The sequence below is a fragment of the Lipotes vexillifer genome, unplaced genomic scaffold (genome assembly GCF_000442215.2).
Source record: "Lipotes vexillifer unplaced genomic scaffold, Lipotes_vexillifer_v1.1 scaffold184, whole genome shotgun sequence".
Classification (NCBI taxonomy): domain Eukaryota; kingdom Metazoa; phylum Chordata; class Mammalia; order Artiodactyla; family Lipotidae; genus Lipotes; species Lipotes vexillifer.
The window spans coordinates 125669-141541 of NW_006783561.1; the positions used below are offsets into that span (position 1 = coordinate 125669).

General features: G+C 44.6%; 1 protein-coding gene and 1 pseudogene across 3 annotated transcripts in view; both read left to right on the top strand.

Annotated features, from left to right (window-relative positions):
- ENTPD1 (ectonucleoside triphosphate diphosphohydrolase 1) overlaps positions 1–15873 on the top strand; it is a 94877-nt gene that overhangs the window by 55526 nt on the left and 23478 nt on the right. For 2 of the 3 annotated variants that reach the window (XM_007456174.1, XM_007456173.1), the window contains exon 2: positions 885–1012. In XM_007456174.1, the coding sequence (XP_007456236.1) occupies positions 885–1012 (128 nt within the window). Of the gene's footprint in view, positions 1–884; positions 1013–15873 lie in introns of those variants that run through there. The other variant, XM_007456175.1, reaches the window with a different exon arrangement.
- LOC103078372 (ral guanine nucleotide dissociation stimulator-like 2) lies at positions 7922–10483 on the top strand (annotated as a pseudogene).

Here is a 15873-nt window from a genome sequence, read left to right on the forward strand (position 1 = left end):
GACGTAGTTTCCTCTTTCAGTTGCTTTAATCCCTTGCCCTGTCCTTAGAGAAGTGAAAACTATTTTGGAGAACCCATCTCATTTCCACATGCTTTTTTATTACTTGATCCTATCTTTCTTCCCCAAAGCCTAAGAAAAAGGCTTGGGGATAGCTTGGGAAGCTGAGAGAGGAAGGATGAGAATGGAGGGAATGGTGTAACCATTCCATTTCCTGTTCACCTCTGCTGTAGGCTCTATTTATCCTGATCAAAGTAAATTTGCCTTTTATAGAATTCTCCTCCTGGAACTTTTTTATGTCCCATCATGGTAAGAGTATGAACAGGATAGACAAGATAATGTGAATGACGAAATGTTCAAAACTCCACAACCCCTACGCTGTTACCAATTACTTAACATGTAAGTGTGGTTGAAGTGAAGGAATGTGTCAAGCCAGGAAATGTCATGAAGTAGAGGGACTACGATGTTCGATGATATACTCTGAATACTTTTTAATATCATACTCATTTTCCGGTAGATTTTAGAAATGAGGAGGGCTATCCTTGCTTTCTTTGTTACTTGAACGTTGATAGACCTACATGACCTATTAAACAAACTGCCAGTTTAGGATTTTTCCTTCTCCTCATCCCATATCTGATCACCAATCTAATTCTGCCCATTCTCCCTACCATAGCACTAACTCAATTTTGGCCCTCATCACAGTACGGACAAATCCTTTTGTTCTTGTATTATTTCCCAGTTACTTTGCAAGTGCCTCATGGATAAAGATCAGCTTTTATCTATCTTTGCTGTCTCCAGAAAGCCAGCACAAGGCCATATAGAAATGGGAAGAAAATCAATGTCTATTGATTTCTTGTTGATATTTTCTATTCTTCTTTTGTTTTTAGAGTCTGAAGTGAAGATATTTTGCTCTAAAAACATATTGGGCATCCTTGGCTTCTCCTCTGTCATCGCTGTGATAGCACTGCTCGCTCTGGGGCTGACCCAGAACAAACCACTGCCAGAAAATGTTAAGGTAACTCAAACCCCTGTGTGTGTGTGTGTGTGTGTGTGTGTGTGTGTGTGTGTGCACGCACACACATGTGTTTGAGGGGCCCTGGGGGGGCCGGAGGGAAAGTGAGGTTATGGTAAATCAGAGCATACAGTAGAAGTTGCGGTTCTGGAAGCCCAGGAGCAAGTCAATCTCCGTGGAACTAGGCAAGTAGAATGGCAGCCGCTCATTCTGAAGGAAAGAATGCCTTGAATCAATTAGTGGTGGGAAGATGATTGTCTCTGATTGTTCAGCAAATTGATTAAATCAATATTCTAATAGAGACAATGCTTTTATTCACCACATCCAGATCTGTGATATACTGTGCTGGTATTCTACGATCTAGTGCTATCTCTGCTTCTTACTCACTGTTTCATTGTGGAAACAGTGAACTCTTTGTTTATTGAACACTGCATTCTTTGTTCTTTTTACTCCATTATTATTTTTTTAATTTTTTGGCTGTGTTGGGTCTTCATTGCTGCACGCAGGCTTTCTCTAGTTGCGGTGAGCGGGGGCTACTCTTAGTTGCGGTGCGCGGGCTTCTCATAGTGGTGGCTTCTCGTTGCGGAGCATGGGCTCTAGGCACGTGGGCTTCAGTAGTTGTGGCACTCAGGCTCAGTAGTTGTGGTACGTGGGTTCTAGAGCACAGGCTCAGTAGTCGTGGCACACGGGCTTAGTTGCTCCACAGAATGTGGGATCATCCGGGACCAGGGCTCAAACCCATGTCCCCTGTGTTGGCAGGCGGATTCTTAACGACTGCGCCACAAGGGAAGTCCCCTTACTCGGTTATTATCACTATCACCAAAGTTATAAAATTTATTAGACAGCTCTGTATAAAGCACTTTGGGAGACAAAGATTGTGGAGAGGACTTGTTCCTCATCTCCAAAATATTAAATCAATTCTAAAAAGACCCCAGAGAACACATACATGTATCAAATATAGTAATTTGAAATGAATTCATGGATGGACAGACTTCTTGTGAAATTTCCACATTTGAAGAGCTAGTTAGTATCATTAAAAATAATTAGGGTCATTAACTCTGCTGTGATTTATTTCTGCTTCCTTTCAAATTCATCAAAGTAGAATTTCAGAGGCATGGATAGCTCACTAATACCTTGTAATATGGTCATCATTTTATTTAATCCATTAATTTAGAAACATATGGTAAGTTTAAATTTGTATTGCAAATACACTAATGTTAAACTTTCATTTGAATTATAATAAATAAATCTTCAAGGGCCAAGAGACCGATATGCTAATGAATGCATACGTACACGTGGGCAGTGACATATCCAGAAGTTAACTTGACTACAGAGGCCCTGGAATACATATACAGAAGTATATGTATTTTTGCATTTGAAGATACCAAACTGTGAGCCTGGAAAAATGGATGCATATGCCAGGCCTCTGAAACTATTGCCAACCCCCCAAACCATTTGCTATATAGCAGAGGCCTGGATATTACATTGGCACCCGTTTGCCACACAGATTCAACCCAGTGGGACTGTGCACAGCAGTCCCTTTGTCAGCACAGAAGGCTGATACTGTCTCATTGTCAATGGTCTCTTGCCTTTTAATATTGAGTGATGTTGGCTCTCCTGGCAAAACTTCACTCACAACTGAAGGCTCATGACATCTTGGTTTTGCTATTTGTTTACCAGCTCCAAAAGTACATGATTGCCTTCTTGATTTGACCTTTTTATATGTTCATTATTGCATCACTGGAGAGGGAGACTGCCTAGGAGGCAAAATCCACGACAGACTTAGGCTCTGTGTTCTCGGTGAATACTTGTGGTTGTGGATGACCTTCCGTCATTCATGACGGTTGTCTTCAAGACTGCCGTGATTCTATTATTGTGTTTGCCTGGAAAAACGGAGCAAGGTCTTTGGCATCTGAAGTGTATCTTTATAGCAATGTCACTGGCTTGATCCCACTAGGACCCTCTGAAGAGCCGTGGAGAAAGCACTTCAGAATGATGTACCCTAGAGATTTATCTCCTGGTTCTCATCCCCTGTTGGTCAAGGGTCGTCCCAGAGGTTGTTAACTCCCTGGCACTTCCAGTTTTGCACGTGTGTCAGAAGGGCTATGTGGGTACCACAGGTGACCTACTAGGTGGTAGGAGAGAAGACCCTGAGAAGAAATAGAGAGATGAGAAGGTACAGGTGGAGCTGGAGTAAGAAGGTTGGTCAAGGACATGTGAAGTGGCCACAAGAGGTATCTGAAGCATCACTATACTTATTGCTTTTTGTGGGGGGAGAGAGTCGTTTGTACAAATAGTTTCACAACAATAGAGACATATTAATACAGAGGTAGGTGCAGTGCTATGGCAGCCCAGAGGAAGGAGTCACCAATTGTGCCTGGTCACATGAAGACTTCACAGAGGCGGCAGTCTTGGGGCCAAGTAATAAGGAATACTAAGGAGTTTCCCAGGAGGTGAGGTAGGACATGTTCTTTACAAAGACCATACCATGTGACATGTTTCAGAGTGGCAGCCTAAATTAGCAAGTGATCTTGGGGCATCACCAGCAGTTCAGTATGGCTGGAATATTAAATATGCGGCAGGAAGGAATGGTGGGAGAGGAGACTTTAGTCTGAGCTTAGTTTGCCTAGCTCAGGAGTGGACGTCTCATCCATTCAACTCTAGTAGTGCTCAAGATTGGCTCCATATTAAAAGCACCTGGGAAGCTTTTTAAAAATACTCATATCTGGGCCCTACTCTGGGTCAATTAAATCAGAATCTTTGGGGTGAAGCCCGGGCACTGGTATGTTTTAAAAGCTTCCCAGGTGATTCTAATGAGCAGTCATGCTTGCCAACCACTGCTTCGAAGGTTTCAAACAGGAAGGCTATGCCCAGATTGTGTTTCCAAGATTCCTCTTGGCTGCAGAGCAGATTAGAGGAGGAGAGACCAGTTAGGATCTTCCTGACATTGTGCAGACAAGGCAGTTGAGCCTGGAACTAAGGCATTGTCTGTGGAATTAAGGCATTAAGGAGATAATGTGAGAGACACTTAGGTTGACCAGATCTTAGTGATTAGATTCCTTAGAGGACCTTTTAGGATAAAGATGGAACACGTTGGGATGTAATGTTGAGAACAACCTCTGCATGCTTCTGTTTAAAGAGGGTGGTGGCCATAAGCCCCTCTGTGGAAAGACTTTCAGCTGTCTCTCTACCCACTGCCTCTGATTCTTCATCCCTGTCTTATTGCAGGGATAATTATTCTGTCTGCTCAGAGTGTGACACAACATGGGCCATGGGTTCACACTGCCTGGGTTTAAACCTCAACCCTGCTCTTACAGTCACAGGGCATAACTTCTCTGAACCCCAGTTTCTCCATTTGTAAGACAGAACTGATAATTGATATCTCATAAATTACCGTAGGAATGAAGTGGGATAAAGTAAATGCAGTCTGAAGTATGGAATAGGATGCTGGCCCATTGCAGATACTCAGTGGTTGGTAGCTCATGTATTATCATTATCATCTTTGTAGCCTATATGTCTGGTGACAAATTGCCACTTATCTTTTTCCCTGCCTCTTCCCGTCTGACTTGCCCTCTTCTAGCCCAGTTCTGGTCAGCCCTCCAGTCCTGAAGATCCAGTCTTGTCGTCTTCCTGCCTGGTCCAGTCTGGGTTCAGCCTTGCTGGGGAGGTGGTGCCCTCATGCCTGGGCCACATCTGGCAAAACATAGGAAGTCTTTATTGTACTGATGAGTCTACTTGCCCAGCTACCCAGGTTGTAAGCATATTGAGGACAAGGACTGGGTTTCATTTGTCTTTGCCTATTTTTTAATACTCTTTCACTCAATTTATTCATTTAATAAATAGTCGTTGACCGTCTACTTTTGGCCCTAGGGATACAGCAGTGAGCAAGACTGGCAAAGTCCTGACCCTCATGAAGGTTATATTCTAGTGGAGGAGATAATCGTTAACCAGATAGTCACAGAATAAATGTTAAAATATGACAGCACAGCCTGTGACTTGGGTGGCTGCCTCATGGAAGTTCGCTGACTCAGTGAGTAGAGTGAGCATCTTGAACAGGTAAAACTGCTCCCTCCTTGGCTGTGAAGAGCGTGTGAAGAAGGACTAGCCCGACAGCGGAATCTGTCAGCCTCTGCCTCAGGCTCCCCTGTGGATGCTGGCTCCTCGTTCTCACTGCCAAAGCATACCCAGTTCAAACCTCCAGGTTGTAGAACCTGGGAATCTACACAGGTAACAGGCATCCTGGGCTGTTCTCATGACACTGAAGTCTGGGAACTACTGCCATGTATATACGCAATGACCACGTTGCAGAAACAAACAAACATAGGGCTTAATGAACTGAAGAATCATGAGCTGTACCTGTGTCCCCTGGGAAAGTGCCTTTGTCTTGGTGGACTTGGCGGGGAGGTAGAGTTGAGGTCTGCTTGGTTTAACACTTCCTTAATTGCTGGTTTGTCACTGAACACTGGCAGTTAGCGAGTTGTCAGATATTCCTTTAGCACATTCTGGCACACACAGAACCCTGCAAGTTTCTCTCGAAGGCACCAAACTGATCCAGTCCCAAACCACGTGCCTTAATTAAAAGCTGCCACTTCCGTGGAATGCTGGCCAGGGACCAGACAGCTTTGATTTCAATCCCAGATCTGCCATTTGCCAGCTCTGAGACTTTGGGCAAGTGTATTCTCTCTACACCTGTTTCCTTACGTGTTACATGGAGATGGTACCTACTTGGAGGATGGTTGTGAGGAATAAATGGAATAATATCATACTACTGACTCACTTACCAGAGTGCCCAGCACGTCAGAAGCCCTCAGTGGAGACCAGCTGTCGACACTGCTTTGGGGGAAATGAGTTCTAGTAAAGGCTCTTAGCTGTTGGTGTGTTGTGGTCACTGAGCTGGGTGCTCCCAGGATTTCCAACTGCTGCTAAGGGAAAGTGGCCTGTCCCCAGGCATCTGCTTTTGTCACTGGGAACTGAAGTGCTGTTCTTAGATGAGCGCTTGTGATTTTATCTTTTTAGGGAGAATTTGGAAGAATTTACCTCAATTTTCAACCTCAAATACTCTTGGAAAATATATTATTTTTACTCCAGTGGACTTTAAAAAAGCAACACCTGGAGATGAGTGGTGGTGATGGTTACACAACAATTTGAAAGTACTTAATGATACACTGTACACTTAAAAATAGTAAAAATGGTCACTTTTATACTCAGTGTATTTTACCACAATTAAAAAAATAAAAACAACAAACAAAAACAAAACTGAAGCTTGTATTAAAGGTCTAGAAACTCCAACTGAAGAAAAAAGAAAGGAGGAAAATGGTCTCTGTTTCCAGGCCCTGCCAGCATCACTGTAGCTAATGGAGACCTGATTTGCTTATAGAGTACTAGAGTCACATTCAAAAGGACAAGCTTTGTTTATTCAAAAGGGCTAACTGAGGCAGACTGATGAGGTTGCTGAAGTTGCTGTTAAAGCTACAGGGACACCAGAGGGCAGGCAGCAGAAGCAAGAAGAACTACAATCCTGTAGCCTGTGGAACAAAAACCACATTCACAGAAAGATAGACAAGATGAAAAGGCAGAGGGCTATGTACCAGTTGAAGGAACAAGATAAAACCCCAGGAAAACAACTAAATGAAGTGGAGATAGGCAACCTTCGAGAAAAAGAATTCAGAATAATGATAGTGAAGATGATCCAGGACCTCAGAAAAAGAATGGAGACAAAGATTGAGAAGATGCAAGAAATGTTTAACAAAGACCTAGAAGAATTAAAGAACAAACAAAGAGATGAACAGTATAATAACTGAAATGAAAACTACACTAGAAGGAATCAATAGCAGAATAACTGAGGCAGAAGAACAGATAAGTGACCTGGAAGACAGAATGGTGGAATTCACTGCTGTGGAACAGAATAAAGAAAAAAGAATGAAAAGAAGTGAAGACAGCCTAAGAGACCTCTGGGACAACATTAAACGCAACAACATTTGCATTATAGGGGTCACAGAAGGAGAAGAGAGAGACAAAGGACCAGAGAAAATATTTGAAGAGATTATAGTTGAAAACTTCCCTAACATGGGAAAGGAAATAGCCACCCAAGTCCAGGAAGTGCAGTGAGTCCCATACAGGATAAACCTAAGGAGAAACATGCTGAGACACACAGTAATCAAACTGGCAAAAATTAAAGACAAAGAAAAATTATTGAAAGCAGCAAGGGAGAAACGACAAATAACATACAAGGAAACTCCCATAAGGTTAACAGCTGATTTCTCAGCAGAAACTCTACAAGCCAGAAGGGAGTGGCATGACATACTTAAAGTGATGAAAGGGAAGAACCTGCAACCAAGATTACTCTACCCGGCAAGGATCTCATTCAGATTCGATGCAGAAATCAAAAGCTTTACAGACAAGCAAAAGCTAAGAGAATTCGGCACCACCAAACCAGCTCTACAACAAATGCTAAAGGACCTTCTCTAAGTGGGAAACACAAGAGAAGAAAAGGACCTACAAAAACAAACCCAAAACAATTAAGAAAATGGTAACAGGAACATACATATCGATAATTACCTTAAACGTGAATGGATTAAATGCTCCAACCAAAAGATACAGGCTTGCTGAATGGATACAAAAACAAGACCCATATATATGCTGTCTACAAGAGACCCACTTCAGACCAAGGGACACATACAGACTGAAAGTGAGGGGATGGAAAAAGATATTCCATGCAAATGGAAATCAAAAGAAAGCTGGAGTAGCAATACTCATATCAGATAAAATAGACTAAAATAAAGAATGTTACAATGTTACAAGAGGATCAGGGGCCGGAGACCTATGGGTACAGCGGCCCGGGACCCGCGCTGCCCCCACCCCTCCTGAGCAGGCTCCCCCATGGCCCAACCCCACTGATTCCTTCACTCGGCCATGCTCCCGCAGCCCCTGCAGCTGTTTTGGGACATGAGCCCCCCCGGGGGAGTCGTGCTGAGCAGCTTCCGGAGTTGAGACCCTGAAGAGGGTGGGGGCGCAGGTGGCCGGGGTGTGGGCGGGGGGCAGGAGGAGGAGGAGGAAGACGACAAGGCCCCTGTGTCTGTCTGGGACAAGGAGGAGGATGGTGTCACCTTTACTGTCACAAGTCATCAGTATCGGTCTGTTGATTCCTTGGCCTTGAGGCCTCCCCCGCTTTCCTCCCGGAGGCTCCGAGCTGGCACTCTGGAGGCCCTGGTCAGACACCTGCTGGACGCCCAGACATCAGAGACTGACGCAACCTTCACAGCAGTGTTCCTGGCTACTCACCGGGCCTTCACCTCCACGCCTGCCCTGCTAGGGCTTATGGCTGACAGGCTGGAAGCCCTTGAATCTCATCCTACTGATGAGCTAGAGAGGACAAAAGGGATAGCCATCTATGTACTGTCAACCTGGCTGGCCTCTCACCCTGAGGATTTTGGCTCTGAGGTCAAGGGTCAGATCGACCGGCTTGAGAGCTTCTTGCTTCGGACAGGGTATGCAGCAGGGGAGGGTGTTGGGGGGGGGCAGCGCTGACCTCATCTGCCACCTCCGGTCCTGGGTGGACCCCCAGACCCCCGAACTTCCTAAGCCCCTGGCCCTCCCCGGCGATCACCCTGCTGACCCCACGGATGTCCTGGTGTTCCTCGCTGACCACTTGGCCAAACAGTTGACCCTGCTAGATGCGGAGCTCTTTCTCAATCTGGCCCCCTCTCAGTGCCTGGGGGGCCTGTGGGGTCACAGAGACCGGCCAGGACATTCCCACCTCTGCCCATCTGTCCGGGCTCCTGTCATACAGTTCAACAAGGTGGCAGGGGCAGTGGTCAGCTCTGTCCTGGGGGCTACCTCAACCAGAGAGGGGCCTGGGGAGGTGACCATACGGCCACTCCATCCACCCCAGAAGGCCCGGATGCTGGAGAAGTGGATCCGTGTGGCAGAGGAGTGCCGTCTGCTCCGAAACTTCTCTTCAGTGTATGCTGTGGTGTCGGCCCTGCAATCCAGCCCCATCCACAGGCTTTGGGCAGCCTGGGGGGAAGCAGCCAGGGACAGCCTCAGGGTCTTTTCCAGCCTCTGCCAGATTTTCTCCGAGGAGGATAATTATTCCCAGAGCCGGGAGCTCCTCCTGCAGGAGGTGAAGCTGTAGCCTTCTCTGGAGCCAAATCCCAAGAAGTCCCCGAGGTCTGGCTCCTGGGGTGGGGGTGTGGTCCCATAGCTTGGCACCTTCTTGAAGGACCTTGTGATGCTGGACGCAGCCTCCAAGGATGAGCTGGAGAATGGATACATCAATTTTGACAAGCGGAGGAAGGAGTTTGCTGTCCTTTCTGAGCTGAGGCAGCTCCAGAACAAATGTCGTGGCTATGACCTCCGACCTGACCCTGATATCCAGCGGTGGCTACAGGGGCTCCGGCCACTGATAGAGGCCCAGAGCCATCAAGTGTCCTGTGAGGTGGAGCCATCCAGTACCAGTGACCATCCTGCCCTGCGGGTGCTTCGGCCAACGCTGGTCATCTCGCAGTGGACAGAGGTGCTGGATTCTGTTGGCGGTCCCACACCCCTTGTCTCCTGGGACTGGCCCAGTGTAGGGGCAGAGGAGGTGCCTGGAACCCCCTCTCCACTGCTGACCCGGCTGGCCCAGCACATGAAGTGGCCGTCTGTCTCATCTCTGGACTCCGCCCTGGAAAGCACTCCAGCCCTGCAGAGTCCCGCTGACCCCAGCCACCTCTCTCCCCAAGCTTCCTCCCCGAGGCCTTCTCGAGGTCACTGCCGCTCAGCCTCCTGTGGCTCCCTGCTCAGTGGGGGTGCAGAAGGGGCCTCCAGGGGGGCTGGATATAGGAGAGGGGGGCCTGGGCCAGGGGCCTCTGATTGCCACATCATGGCCGTCTGCTCATCTCTGGACTCCGCCCTGGAAAGCACTCCAGCCCTGCAGAGTCCCGCTGCCCCCAGCCACCTCTCTCCCCAAGCTTCCTCCCCGAGGCCTTCTCGAGGTCACTGCCGCTCAGCCTCCTGTGGCTCCCTGCTCAGTGGGGGTGCAGAAGGGGCCTCCAGGGGGGCTGGATATAGGAGAGGGGGGCCTGGGCCAGGGGCCTCTGATTGCCACATCATCCAAGCCCAGATGGAGCTGGGGGAAGACGGCACTGTCTACAAGAGCATCTTGGTGACAAGCCAGGACAAGGCTCCAAGTGTCATCACTCGTGTCCTTAAGAAAAACAGTCATGATTCTGCGGTGGCTTCAGAGTATGAGCTAGTGCAGCTGCTCCCAGGGGAGCGAGAGCTAACTATTCCACCCCCTCGGCTAATGTCTTCTATGCTATGGATGGAGCTTCACTCAATTTCCTCCTGCGGCAGCGGCGACGGCCCTCCACTGCTACACTGGGCCGTGCCAGTGGCCCTTCTGCCTCGGGAACTCCCCCAAGTGAGGGAGGAGGGGGTTCTTTTCGCAAGATCAAGGCCACAGGGAGGAAGATTGCCCGAGCACTGTTCTGAGGAGGAAGCCCTGTTGGCTCCTAGAACTCATGGTGGCCGTGCCAGATGTGGGGGGCCATCCTGAATGGTGGCAGTTGCTGCACTGAGAAAAAATCCAGAAGGATGGCCAACCACCCTGGGGCAGTGAAGCGCCACTGCTTTACCAGACAGCCGAGATCCAGCTCTATGGGAACTGGTAATCTTGGTACCCAAGACGGATGCCTGTGTATAGCTTCCCACTTTCCATGAATGCAGCACACAGCTAGTGCTGAAAAAGGATCCGTTTCTGATTCCTGGCCACATCCTAGCATGCTAAGGGCCAAGGAAAGGCCTGGAAGTAGGGGGAAAGGAAAAGCCTAGAGGCTCTGAGCCCCAGGGGAAGGGAATGGTAAGGAAAAGGTTCTAGTAGGAGTTCCTCTTCCTACTCTGGGTGTTCCTGTCACTGTGACAGCATTAATACACCAAAACACTACCTGAACTCTAAAAAAAAAAAAAAAAAAAAAAAAAAAGGACAAGGAAGGACACTACATAATGATCAAGGGATCAATCGAAGAAGATATAACAATTAAAAATATATATGCACCCAACATAGGAGCACCTCAATACATAAGGCAACTGCTAACAGCTATAAAAGAGGAAATCGACAGTAACACAATAATAGTGGGGGACTTTAACCTCACTTACACCAATGGACAGTTCATCCAAAATGAAAATAAATAAGGAAACAGAAGCTTTAAATGACACAATAGACCAGATAGATTTAATTGATATTTATAGGACATTCCATCCAAAAACAGCAGATTACACTTTCTTCTCAGGTGTGCACGGAACGTTCTCCAGGATAGATCACAACTTGGGTCACAAATCAAGCCTCAGTAAATTTAAGAAAATTGAAATCATATCAAGCATCTTTTCTGACCACAATGCTATGAGATTAGAAATCAATTACAGGGAAAAAATGTAAAAAACACAAACACATGGAGGCTAAACCATACGTTACTAAATAACCAAGAGATCACTGAAGAAATCAAAGAGGAAATCAAAAAATACCTAGAGACAAATGACAATGAAAACACGACGATCCAAAAGCTATGGGATGCAGCAAAAGCAGTTCTAAGAGGGAATTTTTTAGCTATACAAGCCTACCTCAAGGAACAAGAAAAGTCTCAAATAAACAATCTAACCTTACACCTAAAGGAGCTAGAGAAAGAAGAACAAACAAAACCCAAAGTTAGCAGAAGGAAAGAAATCATAAAGATCAGAGCAGAAATAAATGAAATAGAAGCAAAGAAAGCAATAGCAAAGATCAATAAAACTAAAATCTGGTTCTTTGAGAAGATAAACAAAATTGGTAAACCACTAGCCAGATTCATCAAGAAAAAGAGGGAGAGGACTCAAATCAATAAAATTAGAAATGAAAAAGGAGAAGTTACAACAGACACTTCAGAGATACAAAGCATCCTAAGAGACTGCTACAAGCAACTCTATGCCAATAAAATCGACAACCTGGAAGAAATGGACAAATTCTTAGAAAGGTATAGCCTTCCAAGACTGAACCAGGAAGAAATAGAAAATATGAACAGACCAATCACAAGTAATGAAAATGAAACTGTGATTAAAAATCTTCCAACAAAAGTCCAGGACCAGATGGCTTCACCGGGAATTCTATCAAACATTTAGAGAAGAGCTAACACCCATCCTTCTCAAACTCTTCCAAAAAATTGCAGAGGAAGGAACACTCCCAAACTAATTCTATGAGGCCACCATCACCCTGATACCAAAACCAGGCAAAGATACTACAAAAAAAGAAAATTACACACCAATATCACTGATGAATATAGATGCAAAAATCCTCAACAAAATACTAGCAAACAGAATCCAACAACACCTTAAAAGGATCATACACCATGATCATGTGGGATTTATCCCAGAGATGCAAGGATTCTTCAGTATACGCAAATCAATCAATGTGATGCACCATATTAACCAATTGAAGAAGAAAAACCATATGACCATCTCAATAGATGCAGAAAAAGCTTTTGACAAAATTCAACACCCATGTATGACAAAAACTCTCCAGAAAATGGGCATAGAGGGAACCTACTTCAACATAATAAAGGCCATATACGACAAACCCACCACAAACATCATTCTCAATGGTGTTTCCTCTAAGATCAGGAACCAGACAAGGATATCCACTCTCACCACTATTATTCAACATAGTTTTGGAAGTCCTGGCCATGGCAATCAGAGAAGAAAAAGAAATAAAAGGAATACAAATTGGAAAAGAAGAAGTAAAACTGTCACTGTTTGCAGATGACATGATACTATACATAGAGAATCCTAAAGATGCCAGCAGAAAACTACTGGAGCTAATCAATGAATTTGGTAAAGTTGTAGGATACAAAATTAATGCACAGAAATCTTTTGCATTCCTATACACTAATGATGAAAAATCTGAAAGAGAAATTAAGGAAACACTCTTTTTTACCATGCAACAAAAAGAATAAAATACCTAGGAATAAACCTACCTAAGTAGACAAAAGACCTGTATACAGAAAACTATAAGTCACTGATGAAAGAAATTAAAGATGTTACCAACAGATGGAGATATAGACCATGTTCTTGGATTGGAAGAATCAATATTGTGAAAATGACTATACTACCCAAAGCAATCTACATATTCAATGCAATCCCTATCAAATTGCCAATAGCATTTTTTCCAGAACTAGAACAAAAAATCTTAAAATTTGTATGGAGACAATACAGACCCCGAATAGCCAAAGCAGTCTTGAGGGAAAAAAACGGAGCTGGAGGAATCAGACTCCCTGACTTCAGACTATACTACAAAGCTACAGTCATCAAGACAATATGGTACTGGCACAAAAACAGAAATATAGATCAATGGAACAGGATAGAAAGCCCAGAGATAAACCCACGCACCCATGGTCAACTAATCTCTGACAAAGAAGGCAAGGATATACAATGGAGAAAAGACAGTCTCTTCAAGAAGTGGTGCTGGGAAAACTGGACAGCTACATGAAAAAAAATGAAATTAGAACACTCCCTAACACCATACACAAAAATAAACTCAAAATGGATTCGAGACCTAAATGTAAGGCCAAACACTCTGAAACTCTTAGAGGAAAACATAGGAAGAACACTCTTTGACATAAATCACAGCATGATCTTTTTGATCCACCTCCTAGAGTAATGGAAATAAAACCAAAAATAAACAAATGGGACCTAATGAAACTTCAAAGCTTTTGCACAGCAAAGGAAACCATAAAGAGACGGTAAGACAACCCTCAGAGTGGGACAAAATATTTGCAAACAAATCAACAGGCAAAGGATTAATCTCCAAAACATATAAACAGCTCATGCAGCTCAATAGTAAAGAAACAAATAACCCAATCCAAAAATGGGCAGAAGACCTGAATAGACATTTCTCCAAAGAAGACATACAGATGGCCAAGAAGCACGTGAAAAGCTACTCAACATCACTAATTACTGGAGAAATGCAAATCAAAACTACAATGAGTTATCACCTCACACCAGTTAGAATGGGCATCATCAGAAAATCTACAAACAACAAATGCTGGAGAGGGTGTGGAGAAAAGGGAACCCTCTTGCACTGTTGGTGGGAATGTAAATTGATACAGCCACTATGGAGAACAGTATGGAGGTTCCTTAAAAAACTAAAAACAGAATTACCATATGATCCAGCAATCCCCCTACTGGGCATATACCCAGAGAAAACCATAATTCAAAAAGACACACGCACCCCAGCGTTCATTGCAGCACTATTTACAATAGCCAGGTCATGGAAGCAACCTAAATGCCCATCGACAGACGAATGGATAAAGAAGTTGTGGTACATATATACAATGGAATACTACTCAGCCATAAAAAGGCACGAAATTGGGTCATTCGTTGAGACGTGGATGGATCTAGAGACTGTCATAGAGAGTGAAGTAAGTCAGAAAGAGCAAAACAATTATCGTATATTAACGCATGTATGTGGAACCTAGAAAAGTGGTAGAGGTGAACTGGTTTGCAGGGCAGAATTTGAGACACAGATGTAGAGAACAAACGCATGGACACCAAGCGGGGAAAGCTGCCGTGGCGGGGTGGGGATGGTGGTGTGATGAATTGGGTGATTGGGATTGACGTGTATACACTGATGTGTATAAATTTGATAAAAAAAAAAAAAAAGCTACAGGGACTTTTAAGAAAGATTCTAAAGGACCAGTATGTCTGAAGAGACCAAAAGAAGTTAATTCACACCATTGCCTATGTTACCTGGCTTCTGGGGTTTTTGTTGCGGGGAAGGGGTGGAAGTCAGCCCCATGGCACTACTTTATATTAGACTGTGTATATTAACATCTTTTAGTACTGGAAGGAGTTTAGGGACTATATAGTTCTAACTCCCCTTATTCATTCATGTGTTTTGAGCAACAGTTGTCTATTGAATTCCTTCTTTGTACCTAACATATAATAGGATCTACCATTGTGGATGCTGGATATACCATGGTATGCAACACAGACCTGCCCTAATATAGCTTAGGATCTAATAGGGAAGACAGACATTAATCAAATAGCCACGTAAATATGTAATTACACATTGTGGCAAGTGCTGTCTTTAGAGGGAAAATACAGGTTGTCTGAGACATGGATTAGGAGGGTAGACTCAGATCTGAGAAGGTCAGGGACAGCTGGGATCTCAGGTGAAGGGCTTTCTGGGCAAAGTCTCTGGAACAGAAACCTCATGGCCAGTGGGGAACTGAGAGTACGCTAGTGTGAGGGTGGGTGTTTTCTGAATGAGGAGAGGGTTGAACATCCCACTTCTGCTGAGTCAGGAGTAGAAGTACGTCACCTACTGTTCCAATTTTCTCTTTCTTTTCACATTGAAGGAGACTTACTCAGAAGCCTGGACCTGTGACATTTGCACAGGAAGAATTATTTCCATCCAAAGACAGAATCTTCCCCACTTCCCCATGGCCTCCAGTCTCCCTGAGCTTGGGCTCTGTTGCTACCCACATCTCCAGATCTTCACCAAGGCACACTGGTGTCTCATGAACCAAGCAAGGTCATTTCTGTTGACCCTCTTTCTAGACTACTGCTTCTGTTCACTCAGCATAGCTCATGAAGATCAGTTATGGTTGATAAAATCATGTGTATGATCAAAAACTAGCTTAAGATGAAGTTTATACACAGTATGATTGCAACTATATAAAAATTACCATGCATTAAAAAAGACCAGAAGGAAATAAATAAAAAGAACAGTGATGTCTTGTTGGTGAAATCTTTTTTTTCCTTAATTTTATTTTTTTTATTGGGGTATAGTTGTTTTACAATGTTGTGTTAGTTTCTGCTGTACAGTGGAGTTCCTTGTGCTATACAGCAGGTTC